Below are 16,821 nucleotides of genomic sequence, written 5' to 3'. Positions count from 1 at the left end.
TTAAAAGTTACCCTAGGATTCTCTTGATGTTGCTGTTGTCGGGTAAGATGAGCAGTTTGTTGAGCCAAAATTTGAATGAGTTGGGCCACAGCAGGATCTACTGGGCCTATGTTGACATTCTGGTTATCATTGTTATCATTGATGCTGTTGGTGCCTTCAGGATCACTGTTGGCACGAGTATGTCTTGTTGGAATCATTCTGTAAAGAAGAAACAATTTACTTAGTCGTTTTAAATCAAATTCTCTTTTTATAAAAAGTTTTTAAGAAAACAGAATTATACATTTTTGAAAACATTTTTGAGATTGTTTAACTAAATAAATTGCATGCTTCTTTACAGAATGTAAAACATTAAAAGAAAGGTTGCAATATTATCACAAGAGTTTATGATCGGTACTGAAAGTAAAGTAAAGTAAAGTAGAACAAGTGCGATAAAGTAAAGGACAAGACTGTAAAGTAAAAGATGCTGATATATATAAGTCAGTGCTAAGGATACAAGCGTCAAGCGCTTCATCAAAAGTAAGGTACAACAACAGCAACAACAAGGCTATCCAGTCAACTCAGCTAGTCTATATATACATGTCAAAATCTGCTGATGATCATAACAACATACACATCATCTGGCCAGCTCCGCTAGTTTATATGTACATGTCAAAATCTGCTGACCTGATACAACTACTCACTATGCTGCATCATACACACTACTCACTATAGTACTGATCATCTCCAACATCTGATACACTCCAGACCTAGGGAAAGTCTGGTCCTCCGATAACGTCCAGTCGCTCCAAGACCCAACGAGCCCAATCTATAATATCTCCAGGGGTACCCAGTGGTGCGGTGATCCCACATAACCTCTCTACTGCCTCTGTCCTAAAAGCACGTATCTCCTCTCTCAGCTGTCGCTCTGCTCTGCTGGGGTCTAACTCCCCCATCGCCTGTGTCAACTCTCTAATCTGGCCCAACAGCTCCTCTCTCTCCATCAAAAGTGCCTGATAGTAGTGATAGGGTACTGAAAGAGGGGAACACGGATAAGAGGGTCCGACACCTGAAAATCCTGAAGACTCATGCTCTGGTGGGGGTCCACGGATAGGAGGTCGTACAATGGGAGCAGGTGGGGGTACCATCCTAAGGGGTATAGGTGCAATAGGGGTCTGTCCACTACGAGGGTATCCAGGTGGACGTGAAGGTCCAGCTACAGGTGGGGGTGTAAGTGCCCTGGGTGAAGATACTGGTACAACTCCTGGACGGGGTGGAAGTCCCTCAACTGTCGACTCTGAATGATCAGAATGAACCGGGGTACTGGGGCCTGACATACCTGATAGTCTGAGAATCAACATAAACAAACACGTATGAGCATCTGCATCCACTACCAACATCAACCCTAAATCTATTACGAATAATCCTCAACCTCTCAACGTTCTATCTACCTATCACTCATTTCTAGTCCTAAACTTCTACCCAACCTAACAATCTAGGCTTGTTTCATTGACTTAAACCTGTCGCTCTGATACCAACCTGTGGCGCCCTCCAAACCCGGGTCAGAAGTTTGGGGTCCACACCATAACATAACCTGTAATTAATAATATAAAATATGCAGTGACCCTTAACTGTCCATGGATCGCAACAGGTTAAAGTATAAAACAAGCCACAACACAACTTTAATTATTACAAACCCAAATCCCAAAATATAAACTTAATTCTTACAAACTTACACGTCATTTGTGTCTCATTATTCAAACTAATACATATATAAAAAGTCAGGTGCTGCCGATAGCTCTCTCCATCTCTCAGCCTGGAATCCTGGCCTTACCACTAGCCTGCGGATCATCGTTACCAACCTTCTCTGCTTTCACAGGAAAGAACATAGAGTTTCGCAAGAGTGAGCTAACAAGCTCAGCAAGTATAACAATGTCCATTTAAACATTTATCAAAAGGTGATGGAAATCAGTATTTAAGAGAATCCATCTCAATATCAAAGTTTCTTTTTAGAATTTCAATTAGAATTGGATATTAATTTTATTTTTAAAAACCAAAGGTTAGGCTGCTGATCAGTCAGACACTAACCCCGAGCAGGCCCCGCCATGCTCGTTTACTGGATCCAAGGCACACATTGGCCTAAAGCGACCACTCATCTGGTCTGACCATTCATTTGGTCCATTTCAGAAAAAACTATCCAATTCTATTAGGAATCAGGATAAGCAGCAACATATTTCAATAAACAGAATTAATAATAACATGATAAAATTTTGAAGCAAAAACAGAATGCAATTCAGGAGCATCTTCAAAATATTTCAAAATAAGAATCAGGAATAATTCCACGAGTCAATGGATCAGATATAGCATATCTGGATTTCAGGTATAACAATAGTCGTGGTTTGTATGAAATAAGGTTCCTAGTTTTTGGAAAAGGATTCACATGTCAAAGGGTGTTTTCAAATTCAAAGAAATTAGGTTACTGAAAAGGAATAAAAATTGTAAGGTGTATGGTATTCCAGATAGAATTGACTTCCAGTCAATTGGTTGGGATATCAAGGGTGTACCAAAACACTGGAATGGGGTTTATATGGTATTTATTCAAAAATCCCAAGGTCTGAAGGTTTACAATTGAATAAGGTTTCAAAATAGGTATCAAAGAATCAAATTAGTAGTTCAAGTATCAATGAATGAATGAATAGTTCAAGTGGTATTTAAGGAATCTGATTGATGGTTCAGGAATCAATGAATCAAACAATACAGGATCAGGCTCAATAAGTGTTATGAGTGAATTAGAATGCTCACAAAGCAATCACATCAGGAATCATATCTATATAATTGAAGGAAAGTATCAAGGAAACTTGCCTTATACTGACGATTTCAAATTTCAATCGCTCCTGCTCGATATACTATTCTATATCCAGTTGCTTTTCCCTTTATTACGCCTCGCTTCTCTGCTAATCATCACAACTAATTATCAATAGGTGATCTCATACTATTCTCATCATCTTACATTCGAAACGGGCTTCTATCTACCCTTCGTTTCACCCAAATCCGATTTACGGATCAAAAGATATGTCAAAAACAATTTTATATCAATCACGTAGACACATAACATGTCAATTAGATAGCACATAGCACATATCACATAAAATATTTACTAAAATATATTTTTCAAAAGAGGTTTGAAGTCAAACGGATTTTTCTGGTATTTCTTATGAATTTTTAAACATTTTTCGGAATTAAAACGGGTCAAAGAATCATTTTATAAATAAATAATCAATTTTGGATACTCGAAATCAAGTCCAAAATCATTTGAAATCAATTAACGAGCTTCAATCATATTTTAAAATAATATTTTAAAGCTCGAAACTATTTTTCGGAATTTTAAAATCATTTAAAAATATTTAAAAATAATTAAATCTAATTAATAAATCACTTAAAATCAATTAATAATTAATTAAAACAATTAATCGATTAATAATTAAATTAATTGACTAATTATTATAATTAATTACTAATTAAAATTAATTAATAAATTAAATCAGATTTATTTTTGAATTAATAAATAATTAAAAACAATTTTTGAAATTAAAATAAATGATTTTCGAAATTAAATTTAAATCAGAAATCATTTTTAAAACTTTTTAAAAGTCCAGGGTTTGAATTGCAAGTTTTGAAAACTAGAGGAGGGACTCAACTGAAAATTTGGAAACTTCAGGGACCACAAGTCACCATCTCCAAAAGTCAGGGGGCCAGGTGGTAATTTACCACCGGCGACACCCCTGACCGCCGGAGACGGCGGTGGCCACCTCGGTTCTGCACCAAGAGGTGCAGATCGATTCCCCACTCCCCATGGAGTCCAAATCCAAGCTCACATCCTTAAAACGAGGCCGATATCGGCCGGAATTCCTTGAGGAACAGGGCTCGCCGCCGGCGAGCTTCGTGGCTCCGGCGGGGACGCTCCTGACCTCCAACAGACGCACCCGAGGTGCCAATCAACTCCTCTTGTCATGCTCTACCCATTCCCGGCCTCAAAACACACCCAGATTCACTCAATAAGAAAACCCCAAAATCAATTAAGAACATTCATACTTATATAAACCCTAACTCGAAGATTAAACCTTAATTTCTACATGTTATTGAACTCCAACTCAAGCATGTGATATACCAAAATGATCAGGAGAACATTATCTACAACATACAATCATCAAATCACACAAACAACTTCAAAATCAAAAAGCCCTAATTTGAGCTTATTTATTTCGAATTTAAAACTCAAAATCCAAACCCACCTGATGTTGCTGCACTGATTTTGATGATGAAAATGGATTCTACACGTCGAAACCTTCGATTTGGCTACTTGAACACCAAAATCCGAGTCCGATAACACCTCCAAATCCTCGTTTGAATCTCAAGAACACGAAGAACTCTCTCGGGAATTTCTCGGTTTTAACTGGTTTTATGATTTTCGTAATAAAATAAAGTACAGTTAAGTATATTTATACTTAAGAATAATTAATACCCCTTTGGATCATATATGGCATGAAAATACACTGTTTAGTAGCTTTATACTAATAAAACGGGTCCAATCGGTACCGGTTTTCGAGATAATCATCAAACGGGCTTTTTAATCTGTCATTAATACGCGGGTCCCACCGTCATTATTACAAGATAAGGATGAGAATAAAATATTGTATTTCACGTTTATCGAGACAACTAGATAATTATCTAATACCGAAAAACTCCGCCGGACCGACTCCGGAACAAACCGTACTCCGGATCGAAAAAGTCAAAACATGAAAAATGTCCGGAATGTTCAAATTAAGCTAAAGGTGAATTTTGTTGAAATTTTCGGGAAGTAAAATCTCGGTACCGTTGTAGGTTAACGGTTTTCGAAGAAATCAAAATAATTAATAATTAATTAAAAATATACATAATTAAATCCGTAAATCAAATATAAAATCATCGAACAATACATAAATCGATATGAAAATATCTAAATAAACTATATTTTGTGCTGAACATATAAAAATTGATATTCCTCAAATTTAATCAGAAATACATAACTAAATTAATAGAACTGGAACCAATTAATTCACAGAAATTCATATAAAATTCATATAATATTCATTAATCATTCAGATAATTACACGGATAATCCCAGATGTTACATCTCTCCTCCTGTTTCTACATGGCCTTCCAACACCTCTCTTCATAGTAGGTGGACTGAGAACAGGTAAGTCCTCATAGGTTTGCCACTGTTCTTTATCAGGAATAGGTGAAATACTGTAGTTGTAGATTTGTTTGTAAGTGCTGACATGAAACCAAGTACTAACCACCTTCTGTGGATCAATCTTTGCATGAATCATTGCCCTGATTGCATGCCTGCAAGGGATCCCAGAGATCTGCCATGCTCCACAAGAACATATCTTGTTATTAAGTGACAATGGAAACTGAGATTTACCTTCATGAATCTCATATTCCCCAGGACTAGACATAAAAGCCTTGCAGGTAATGATGTCCTTGCTTATAGATTTGAGCAGCTTCCCAATCTTGGGACATAGATCATCATCCTTCCAAAGTCTTGCTCTTTCAGCTCTAGTTGCCATCCTAACCATACACACTCTCCTGATTCCTGCTTGGAGAAAAAATAGCAAACATTAGGAGAAAAAACATAGCACAAGCATACCACAAACATAGTACAAGTAGTAATTTACCTTCAAGCAGTGTCAGGACTGGTCTTGTACAATTCATTAGGCCTAACAGTAGTCCCAACACATATATGTATCACCTCTTTCTCAGCCAATCTCTCAAACATTTTCATTAAATCCTTATCAGTTACAAGCAGTTGGTGTTCGCCCTTATAAGCATATCTAAATGTTGGAAATGCAAAATCCAACTTCACCCCTCTTTTTTTAGCCTCATCTTCATAGTCAATAACAACATCCATAATATTACACTCATCTATATCTACTCTAATTTCAATCACACTGGCCCTCCAAAAGAATCTCAACACTTTGTTATCACCCATTCTGCAAATATGTGAAAAACTAACAATAAACTAACAAATAAAGAGGAAAACACAAACCAATCACTACAAGAACAGATATGTATATATATGTGCATGCATCTTTTTTCAAACAATCGCTACGGCTAGTCACAAATGTATTACACGAGCAAGAAGAGAGCAACAATCAATACCTGTGAATCTGTGATCGAGGTTGAGAGGTCAGAGGATGCACGCAACGACAAAATGCACAGCTCCGCTTAAACCCTATGTTCAATTACAGAAGAAGAAGAAGGGTTTTGCCCGTTAAAATGTTTCTTTTTTGGGCTTTTTGTTTTTATCGGCTGCTCAACACGTGTCTCTGTATTTAGACCGTATTCTTTATTTATTTTCAACTGTTAATACACCGTTTAATACACTTGTACAAACGTTTACTTGACGGTTGCTCGACGGAATGGTTGCGTAGCTTTAATATTTAAACACGATGGTACCACTTGTAAGTCAAAAACTCGAAGTGGTACCACTTGTAAAAGCCAATTACACAGTGGTACCATTCATAATTTCCCTATTTTATATTATAAAAGTTTACGTATACAGTTGGTGGACGTAAAAAAAAAATTGTATACAAATGAATGAGACGTAAGGAGTAACATTGTGTAGGTTTATTATAAATGTAGAAATATTTTTAATGATATTTTAATTAATTTTTTCCGGATAAGAATTAACACACCATTCCACCATGAAAAGGTTAACGTTATCTCTTTTCAGTTTTTACAGCAAAAACCAAAAGGAGATGTCTTTTCCAGTTACTGTCAACGATGATAATTCAACAACAGTCTTGTCATTGGCTCTCTAAACTTAAACTAATTAACATGATTTTATTTGATGATAATTTATTCCTATATCGATTTCTCTAGCTTCTCCCATTGAATGTAATAATTCTTTGAATATGTAATGATTTTTTGAATAAGAAACGGGCAGCCGGCCACCGATAACGACCAGCTCTACTATCTCATTCATAGTATAGATAACAGTGATATATACTCCATTTCTTCCTAGTACCTCGTGATTTACAAACTCAAATAGACTACACTCCTTACGCGGTAGCGAGTAACGACAGACCAGTCTCGACGCTGCTATTACTCCCTCTGTTATTTTTAATAGGCTGCTTGAGTTCTTGCACTTTGACCGATCTTTAAAAGTTAAAAGTATTTTTTGATTAAACTATCTTTTACCTACTCTTATTTTAAAAAAAAAAATTAAAAAACAATATTTTGAAGGTCCAGTAAAAGCACATTGAAATGGGTGCAAAAAGTCAAGAGTCATATAAAAAAAAAGCGAGTACCGGTGTCATAGTATATAAGAGATTCGGCCGAATCAAAATTTAATATTTATTAATAGTTTATGACAATATTTTATCAATGATTTATTGTTTTTCATAACAAATTTAATAATAATATATTTAAATTTGATTTTATAAACCACTAACGATTGATTATTTCTTCAATAATTGATTATATAAGTCGTTTAATCTTTTACGCATATCTTTAGGAAGTTTGATCACATATGTAAAATTTATATTTTTGAATTTTTTGAATAAAATATTTATGTTATATTTATATTCATAAAACAATTATAGAAATATTATTTTTAGTTATATTGTCAAAGTACCTAAAATTATATGTAAAAACTCAAATAACTTATATAACGGATCAGAGAAAGTTTTAAGTATCCTTATTTTTCTTATCTTTTCATTTTTACTTTAAATATTTTTTACATTAAAAATGTTAATATTTGGATGAGACAGAGGAGATACAGTTTCTTGGAGATTACTCGAATTTACTTTTTACGGCCGCTCACGTGAATTCAGATGCATTTGCTCAGACAATGATATTTAATTGTGTAGATTTGATCTAATTTTATTCATCTAATTTTATTATTTTTACATATTTATTCATCTAATTTTATTATTTTTACATATTTTCTTGATTACCGTGTCCACACTCAACGTATATATTTTTATAATTTATGTTTGTGAGTTGAATTTTTTATAAACTGCGCAGTGTGATGCAAGTTGCAACAAATTACTAGTGTAATTCAAATCGTACCACACTGTAATATAATAATATATAGATATACTAGTAATTATGAATAAAATTATATTAGATACATATGTATATTATTTATAATTATTTCATGTATATATTTGTTAAAACACTTCAAATAATAATTAATTATTGTTATATAAATTTAGCATTATTATTATACTCCCTCCGTCCCAGCCAATTCTTTACGTTTGGTTTGAGCACGGACGTTAATTATATGTACTCCTAAGCAGTGGAAAAGTGAAAGAAAAGTGGGTGAAGTGGTGGACCCATAATTTTTAATGTATAAAAAGTAGATAGCTGAGTAAAAGTAGTGTGGAAGAGAGTACAAGTAGTGTGAAAAGAAAGGAAAAATTGGGAAGTTGTGGGACCCATTAACTATTTTTGGTAAATTTTGAAATGTAAATAATTGGGTGGGACATTCCAAAAAGGAAATCGTAAGAAATCTAGTAGGACGGAAGGAGTACAAGTAGTTTTTTTTAATTTCTTATTATCAGATGCGTCTGGGCAAACTTGAAAAAAAATGTTTCTTGCTTAAAGTATAAAAATGGAGTAAAACTGGGAAGTAAAGTAAGAGCAAAAATTAGAAGTCTTGAAAAATAAAATTAGCATTTCTTAATTTTTTATAAGTACGACAAACATGTTAACAAAAGTAGAAGTTAGCTTAAAAAGTAATTAAGCAGAAGTCAACTTCTTATAAATAAAAGTGATTCTCAGCCTTGCCCAAACACACACTTACTTAACTTATTATCCAATTATAAATCATTTATTTTAAAGTAAAAATATTATTTTAACTCTAATACTTAAAACCCATACACATTATTATTTTAACTCGTATACTTAAAACCCAGACACATTAATGGTCGATAATCTTCATATTATTTGATTGATTAATTTTACTCTCTAATAATTTGTTTATATTGTATTTTTATGAAATTTAAACAAAAAGTAAATTACTGTGATCTTAGTATTAATCCTTGCAAGAAAAATGTGTCACCTCCGATTAGAAGTGAACCCGGCCCAAAAAAAGGGAACAATGATACTTCTTTGGTATTTTTATACTTTTCATGTTTGTGTTTATCATTCTTATCAATATAATTTTGATTATTATTAATTTAAATTTTATATTAATTTTAATTATAAAAGTACTCATAAATACAATTTAACAATATCACTCATAATTATCATAATTATATTTAGTCTTAAGAGATTAGACATAAATTAGTGATTTTTCTTATCCCACGAACAACTCTACGTGTTAAAATGGTAAATGAGAAAAGTTTTTATAGTAGACGCGTGAAGTCGCGACAAACGCGTCTTATTCGCCGAGTTGAGGTGCAATGAAAGCTAGAGAGATTACACAAGCAGCTACTGACAGGTCATTTCTAGCAACCCCACACGCCATCCGACTTGAACTGCCGCCAGTATAGCTCCAAGTCTCCAACAAGACTAATTAAGTTTGGTGATGCGAGTAGGATTGTACAGAGTGAATTTATCCCATGGGTGGCAATCTCAGACACGATCCGAAATCCGACTCGAACCCGACCCAATCCGAAACCCGATTTACTGAGACAGAAACCCGAAAATGACTCGAAAATCATTCGATTCACCCGAAATGGATCCGAAATGACCCGAAATCAGAATTTCATTTCTAATAACTTCAATTCTCAGTTTTATTCAATTTTAAGTGATTTTAGCTTGACCCGAAATCGACCCGATTGCTGACACGAACACGACCCGTTACCCGAAATTGCCACCCCTTCCCATGTTAGTTTTGAGAATGGGATTCGGCTCTGACTAATTTTGAAAAATATTAAAATATATATTTATTTACAAGAAATATAAACTTAATTTAGCAAAAAAGAAAAGAAATATAAACTTAAATTATAGGGAAAAAAGGTTTGAAGATGTGATTGATACTACTTTAGGGTCTGTTTGGGAGTGCTGTTAAAAATTGCTGTGCTGTCAGAAAAAGTGCTGGTAAAATAAGTGCTGTTGCAGAAATCAGATAACTGTTTGGTAATTTTTTTTATATTTACTTATTTTGAGTTATAATATAAAAAAAATAATGTTTTTGGTTAGATTTTATAATGAAATCTATAACAGCATTCTGCAAAAGCTGAAAAGCAGCTTTTTCCAAAAACATGGGAGGACCTGCTTTTTCTAACCGCAGCTTTTTAGTCAAAAGCTGATGTTCGGAAAAGCTGCTTTTCGATTTACCAAACAGTTTTTCACCTGCTTTTCAGTAAAAAGCTGCTGTTGCTGTGTGCAACAGCAACCCCAAACAGTACCTTAGTCCATTTATTCATTTAACAAATCACATCACTTTTATTAAATATTTTGTTGATATTTGTCTTAAAAAAATTGTAGCCCTTTTTTCTTTATTTTTTTACTCTCAGATTAACCCAACTTTCCTCGTTATTTATTCTCCACCGCATCAGGTATTTGGTTTTCTTTCATTATTTTTTCCCTTTATCATTTATAACTTATTTCAGTAATCATTATAAATAAAGTGATATGCGAATGCTTTTTAAAAATTAAAAATTTTAATTAAATTTTATATCAAAAATAATTTTGAAATAATTTATAAGTCAATCATTTAAATAATAATAATATCTCAAAATAATAAATTATATTATCTTATTAAAATAAAAAAATATTACTAAAAGCATATATTTCATCAACTCTTTAGAAACTATTCTATATTTGGATACTTAAATAGAGACATAGTTATATAACTTTTCATCAAAACCAAACAAATCATACAATTCACCGTCATTCTTTTATCTTCATTTCTCTTTCATAATTCCTCCCCCTTTTTCTGATTCGAACGAAACAGTCCGCTCCAATTTTTGGAGCTGCGGTATGACGCGATCGCATAATTAGCTTGCCACTTGGGATATTTGTAATTTGTAGATCAAGCGGATATATATAGTTGGTGTTTGGTGGGACTTTTAAGCCCCACTTTTTAAGTTAGTTTATGTAAAAAATCGAGAAGCATTGATAAAAAATTAGAATTCTTAACTTTTATTCAATGATTTCTATTTTTTTTACAAACACTTTAATTACTTATAAATCTTAACCAACCTCTAATTTCTACTTCACTTTTTTGCTTTTAAGTAAGAAACACTTATTTTAAGTTAACCATGTCAACCGGCGTAAGGAGAACGGGAGAATGCAATTTAGATAAATGGACAAAAAAAATCGAAATCAATTGTTCAAAACAAGCAGGCGCCATAATTTAAGATGCGGGAATACATTATGGCAATAAAACTTCGTTGCAACAAAAGCAGAGATGGTTGAAGTACTTGAGTCAAACGTAAAAATGATGTCCCCCCACCAAAGGGAAATATTGTCAGCAGCAAAGGTGTCACCCCACACCAAGTTCAACACGCGCCTTGTGTTCGTCGTTTCCGGACACTCGGGTCGTTCTTTATCATCGTTGACGGCTGTCCAAGGAAGGTGCACATTTCATAATCATCCCTCTGCAATTTTTCGCGGCGCCGTTACACAGTTTTCCATAAACACAAATGCGAAGCCCTTTTTCCATTCCACGCCGTTCCTCTTACAAAAATTGAATGACGTGTCGTATTCTGACTTATAAATCTAAAATTGATTTAGAAATTATTTAATGAATAAGTTATTTCTGATTTATAAAAGTATATATATATATGTCTGAAAAATAAACTTGATCAAATTTTTTTTTTATTTTATTAGTAATTTTTATACACAGTAAATATAGATATTAAAAAAGTTGTCCAAAAATATAAATTTCTTTTAGTTTTCACGTCTAATTAATTTCTCATAATAATTATTTATTTTAAATTAAAACCGAAGAGGCGAGGATGGTTTATCGCGCGGAGTTCTTAATATTTCACGGTGTACAGTAGTAATTTGCATGTAGTGCAGAATAGGGGGCGCGGATAAAAAAAAAAACCTCACTCCAATCCGTTTGCTGCGTGGTCCGTATTGAGAAAGGGAGGATGTATTACACGTGACCTAATAGCTGGAGGCTCGAATCTCGAGGTACAAGGTGTCTCCTAGATGGGTCAGCCATAAGAATTATTTTCGGTCGGTGTTTCACCAGAAGCCGCTAATCTTGGGACCCGTTTGTCTTGACTTCATTATTGTCCACGCACATATATCTTGATCCCTATCCGTCTATGGCTCCGTCTATTTCCCCAACTCTTCACAGTCCACCCACGTATACCGCTCACAGTCTCTTTTTAATTTTTATATATCTATCATATAATTAGAAATAATTATGTGTCAAAAAAAATGAAATAATAATAAAAAGTATAGTATTAAAAAGTATATAATCTATTTTATATGTAATTTTTAGATTTAAAAAATAATAAATAAATAATTTATAATATTATTAAAAAATTGATCAATTTAATTTTTTAAAAATCAAAATTGACATGTAAAATACGGACATAGTATCCTTTATGTTTTCTCCTTGCAGCTGTTTACCACCTTCCTCTTATTTTAAATTATTTAACTTTGAAAGCAAGATATCAGGGGATAAAACTTATGTTACTGGTTTCGGCTATATAAGTCTGAGTTATATTATTTTTACAATAAACTTATAATGGGCCTGTTTGGTTCATGGAAGCTGAAGCTGCTTCTGGCTTCTGCTTCTTTTGACCCGTTTGTGTAATTAAAGAAGCAGAAGCATTTTAAGAAGTTGAAAATGTTAGCTTCTCTGTCACAGCTTCTGTATTTTTTCCAAACACTTTATTAACTTATTTACTTCTCACTTCTACTCTATTTCTTTACTATAAAGAAGTCACTTCTTTTAAGCTAACCCAAACGGCCCCAATATATAAGTCCAACTATAGAATTCAAAAAATCATAATTTTCTTTACTTACTTATTTAAGTTTTTTGAAATTTGATTTTATAAATTTGTTTTTTTAACATTTTTGAAAAATTTATAAACATTTTATATGATATTATTAATTTTACATCTATAAGTTATGAACTTGCAATAAAATTTTTCTTACTAATAAATTTTATTTCATTTTTCAATTATAAGAATTATGTATATTAAGTTCAGCAAATCGACCAATAATCATATATTCGTCGTCGGGCTCATATAAATACTTTAATATTAAAATAAGTGAAAAAGAATATTAGATTCTATTTAAAAGCTTGATATGAATTATTAAATCATTTGTTGCCATAAAATAAATTTAACAAGAATAACAATTGAATAATAATAATTATCTTGTCAAATTCGGCCACGTGTACTTCACAATAAGTAATTAAAATATTAAGAATCAATATAAGTATTACTTTTGTTTTTGCAAGCTTGATAGCTGGTAATATGATGATTTAAAACATGCTAATGATGTCATGTACAGAAACTATATTCCGTTCTATCAAATATATTTTATATGTATTAGAATATATCTCTAATTCTGCAAAAAAATTAATTACAAATAATTCAAACATACTCTAAATAAAAATTATATGAAAAAGAAAATACGGCTTTTGATATCATACAATTCCAATATTCATAATTTTAGTCAAACTTCAATAATTAGATCAGAAACGTGTGGCACCTCATAAAATATCATACCATGATAATATCTTATAATAACTCAAAAAATAATAATAAATATTTTAATTAATATTGAAACAAAATATCAGTAGCAACTAATTTCTACTGATTAACATTTTTAATCAACCATTTTTAGTTGCATATTTAAAATAAGAACGAACTAATTTCTACTAAAATGTGACAACAAAAAGTTGAATAATAATATGAATACTCCTATTATCATATGTTCATATGCCTGCGAGATATCAACTATTACTCCCTCCGTCTCACATTTTTTTATGGTCAAATTGACCAAATTTTGACCGATAATAAATAATTATTTTTATATAATCTTCAAAAATCGAAAAATACACTTTAAAATAGAATAAATGTTGATTTTAGTAATATATTTTCTATACTTTTTTCAATTGTTTAATATATGTAAATTTCAATCAAATTTGAGTCAATTTAACCACAAAAAGTCAAAAGAAACAAAAGAAGTGGGACGGAAGGAGCAGTAATTTACTGATATCTGACCGCTATTACACCAAAACCGAGATCCAAGCTAAAACAAATGGTTTGTTTTATGCAACATCTGCTTACGAATAAATGTAAGAGATAAGACAGTTTACCTGCAGAAACTACCACTGCGCCAACGATCACCGCCGACCAATATGTGTTCGGGTCCAAGCTAAAGCAAACGATTTGTTTTATGCAACATCTGCTTATGAATAAATGTAAGAGATAAGACAGTTTACTTGCAGAAACTATCACTACGCCAACGACCACCGCCGGCCAATATGTGTGCGGTTTCTTACTCAAACAAACTAATACAAGTATTTTTGAGATTCTTAGAGCAACCCCAACAGACTCTCTATACATGCTCTTTACCTATAATTTGAAGAAATTGAAGAAAAACGTGCCTCCAACAGGCTCCTAAGTCATCCTCATATTCTTAGGAGCTTCAAACCTCTCCTCACTAGTGAGGAGTCTATCCATCTTCCTCATTCAATTTTTTATTAATATATGGTAGCTTTTCTCACATTTTCCTTGTCTGTGTACCTGGTGCTATCTTGGAAACTGGTACTAGTAATCAATTTGATCAGATTTGTACTAACAGAACATATATATATATATAATCATAGAGTCTGGATATGAGGAGGGTTCTTGGAGTGTTCAGGTGATTTTGTATCTTAAAAAACTAAGAGCTCATTTAATAATATTATGTATGAGGAGGATGTTAAATAGTTGTTGGAGTTGCTCTTATACGATATAGTTCTATATTATACTTTTAATTTATTCTTTTAATTAAAAATTTAAACGTTAAATTTTTATCTAAAAATTATGAAACTATATATATTTTTTCAGAACCTCAAAATATATGCGAAAAAGTAACGTAGAAAATGTGATGAAGAGAGTATATTACACTAGTTTATGCGGTTGCTATAAAATAATATTGAATATTCAATCATTGGAAAGAACCACTAAATAAAAAGAACAAAGCATTGTAAGAATAGTAGTTTCCATTAGGAGGATATAGCAACTGAATAAAACAAACAGCAAACAACAATTTAACATTCGCCGTCGTTAAGAAACATATCATAATATAATCTTCTACAGGCAACTTTTCACCGGAAGTTCCATTAAAATCATAACTACTCCTGTTCTATAATTTTCAGCACTGACTACAGTTAAATCATTCATAAACCAACAGCTTTTAATCACATCAATCCTCCGATGGAGGTGGCAAGTTCAGATCAAGATCGAGTCCTTTCCGGGTCGGATTCACATCAACCACAGAAGAAGAGGCTGAGTCACTTCGAGCTGCAAGGAGGTTGGCCCGAAACTCAGGGTTTCTGTAAAGCATCGGCGGCAATCCATAACCCTGCATCGGCCCATAAGGCTTGCAATAATACGGGTACATGAGAGGTAACCCATAACCCGACCCATACCCGAGCCAAGACCCGACCCCACCATTCAGGACAGCTAGGTTTGGGTTCACAGCCGCCGCAAACCTTTCCTGACTCGACGACTCAACAGTACTCGTCGGACTCGGGCTCTGACTCACCTGAATTTCACCATCATTCCTCCTCGTATCAGGCGCTGGAAAGTTTGTTTTGGCCTTGTCGCCACGAAATTCCCGTGCGGCGTCATCATAAGCCCTCGCCGCGAGCTCAGCCGTGTCGAAAGTCCCCAACCAAACCCTAGCCTTCTTGTTGGGATCTCTTATCTCGGCGGCGTATCTGCCCCACGGCCTCTTTCGCACGCCTCTGTAATGCACCTCCTCGCCGCCGCCGACTTCGACTCCTTTCGATGACTCCTTGCCGTTGGCGGCGTCTTCGACTGTTTCGGATGCCGCAGTTGCCATTTTTATTTTTGATTAATTATATGTGGGTGTTTTATATTTGGGGAGGAAAACAAGGCGAGAGGTGGTGAAGAATGTGAGTGATAAAGGGGGTGTATATATAAGATAGAGAGGTGGGGTTTGACCAATGAAAAACGGACGTAGCCGCCCCATACGTGTACTGGGCTGGTGGGTATTACTGTAATTTCAAATAGGGCTGTCTCACACGGGGTTAGTAGGTTTTGTTGCGGCGTCCTTATTTTTTTGATAGGCCAGTACCAGTTTGTACTAGTTTCAATTTTGTTCAAGTAATTGAACTTAGTAATAAATCCAGAATAAGATCATGTACGATATGGATATATCCTAAATAAGAATTTTAAAACTTTGTTTTTTTAATGTTACCTATTCTTTTGATATATTATATTTACAAAACATATTTTTAAGTGTTTTTATCATATAATAAAATTCGTAATTTTTAATTACTCCCTCCGTCCCAGTCATTTCTATACAGTTTCCTTTTTGGGATGTCCCGTCATTTATATACATTCCTAAAATAACAATTTTTAATAATGTAAAATACTGTTACACCGACTACTTTTTCCACTATCTTTATTTTATAATACTCCCTCTGGTCCTTTATATAAGGCACCTTGACTTTTTGCAGATTGTTTTAGGAGCTTTGACCACATACTTAAAATTAATATTTTTAAATTTTTCTTTTTCTGAATAAAAATATAACATTTATATTTTATTCAGAAAAAGAAAAATTTAAAAATATTAATTTTAAGTATGTGGTCAAAGCTCCTAAAACAATCTGCAAAAAGTCAAGGTGCCTTATATAAAGGA

General features: G+C 33.2%; 2 protein-coding genes across 2 annotated transcripts; both read right to left on the bottom strand.

Moving 5' to 3' along the window:
* Positions 1-746: 746 nt before the first annotated feature.
* Positions 747-1,313, bottom strand: LOC135150560 (uncharacterized). Its single transcript, XM_064086938.1, has one exon. The coding sequence runs from the start codon at positions 1,311-1,313 to the stop codon at positions 747-749; it is 567 nt and encodes a 188-aa protein (XP_063943008.1).
* A 13,823-nt stretch (positions 1,314-15,136) lies between these two features.
* On the bottom strand, positions 15,137-16,084 carry LOC108206522 (ethylene-responsive transcription factor 4). Its single transcript, XM_017376851.2, has one exon. The coding sequence runs from the start codon at positions 15,997-15,999 to the stop codon at positions 15,358-15,360; it is 642 nt and encodes a 213-aa protein (XP_017232340.1). The 5' UTR covers positions 16,000-16,084; the 3' UTR covers positions 15,137-15,357.
* Between the last annotated feature and the right edge of the window lie 737 nt (positions 16,085-16,821).

This window comes from Daucus carota, chromosome 2 (assembly GCF_001625215.2).
Source record: "Daucus carota subsp. sativus chromosome 2, DH1 v3.0, whole genome shotgun sequence".
Taxonomy (NCBI): Eukaryota; Viridiplantae; Streptophyta; class Magnoliopsida; order Apiales; family Apiaceae; genus Daucus; species Daucus carota.
Note: the sequence above shows the minus strand (reverse complement) of the source record. Positions and strands in the feature narration are given on the sequence as shown.

What these genes read in the sequence shown, in the direction of transcription:
- LOC135150560 (XM_064086938.1), bottom strand. Translation starts at nt 1,313, where the DNA reads ATGTCAGGCCCCAGTACCCCGGTTCATTCTGATCATTCAGAGTCGACA.
- LOC108206522 (XM_017376851.2), bottom strand. Translation starts at nt 15,999, where the DNA reads ATGGCAACTGCGGCATCCGAAACAGTCGAAGACGCCGCCAACGGCAAG.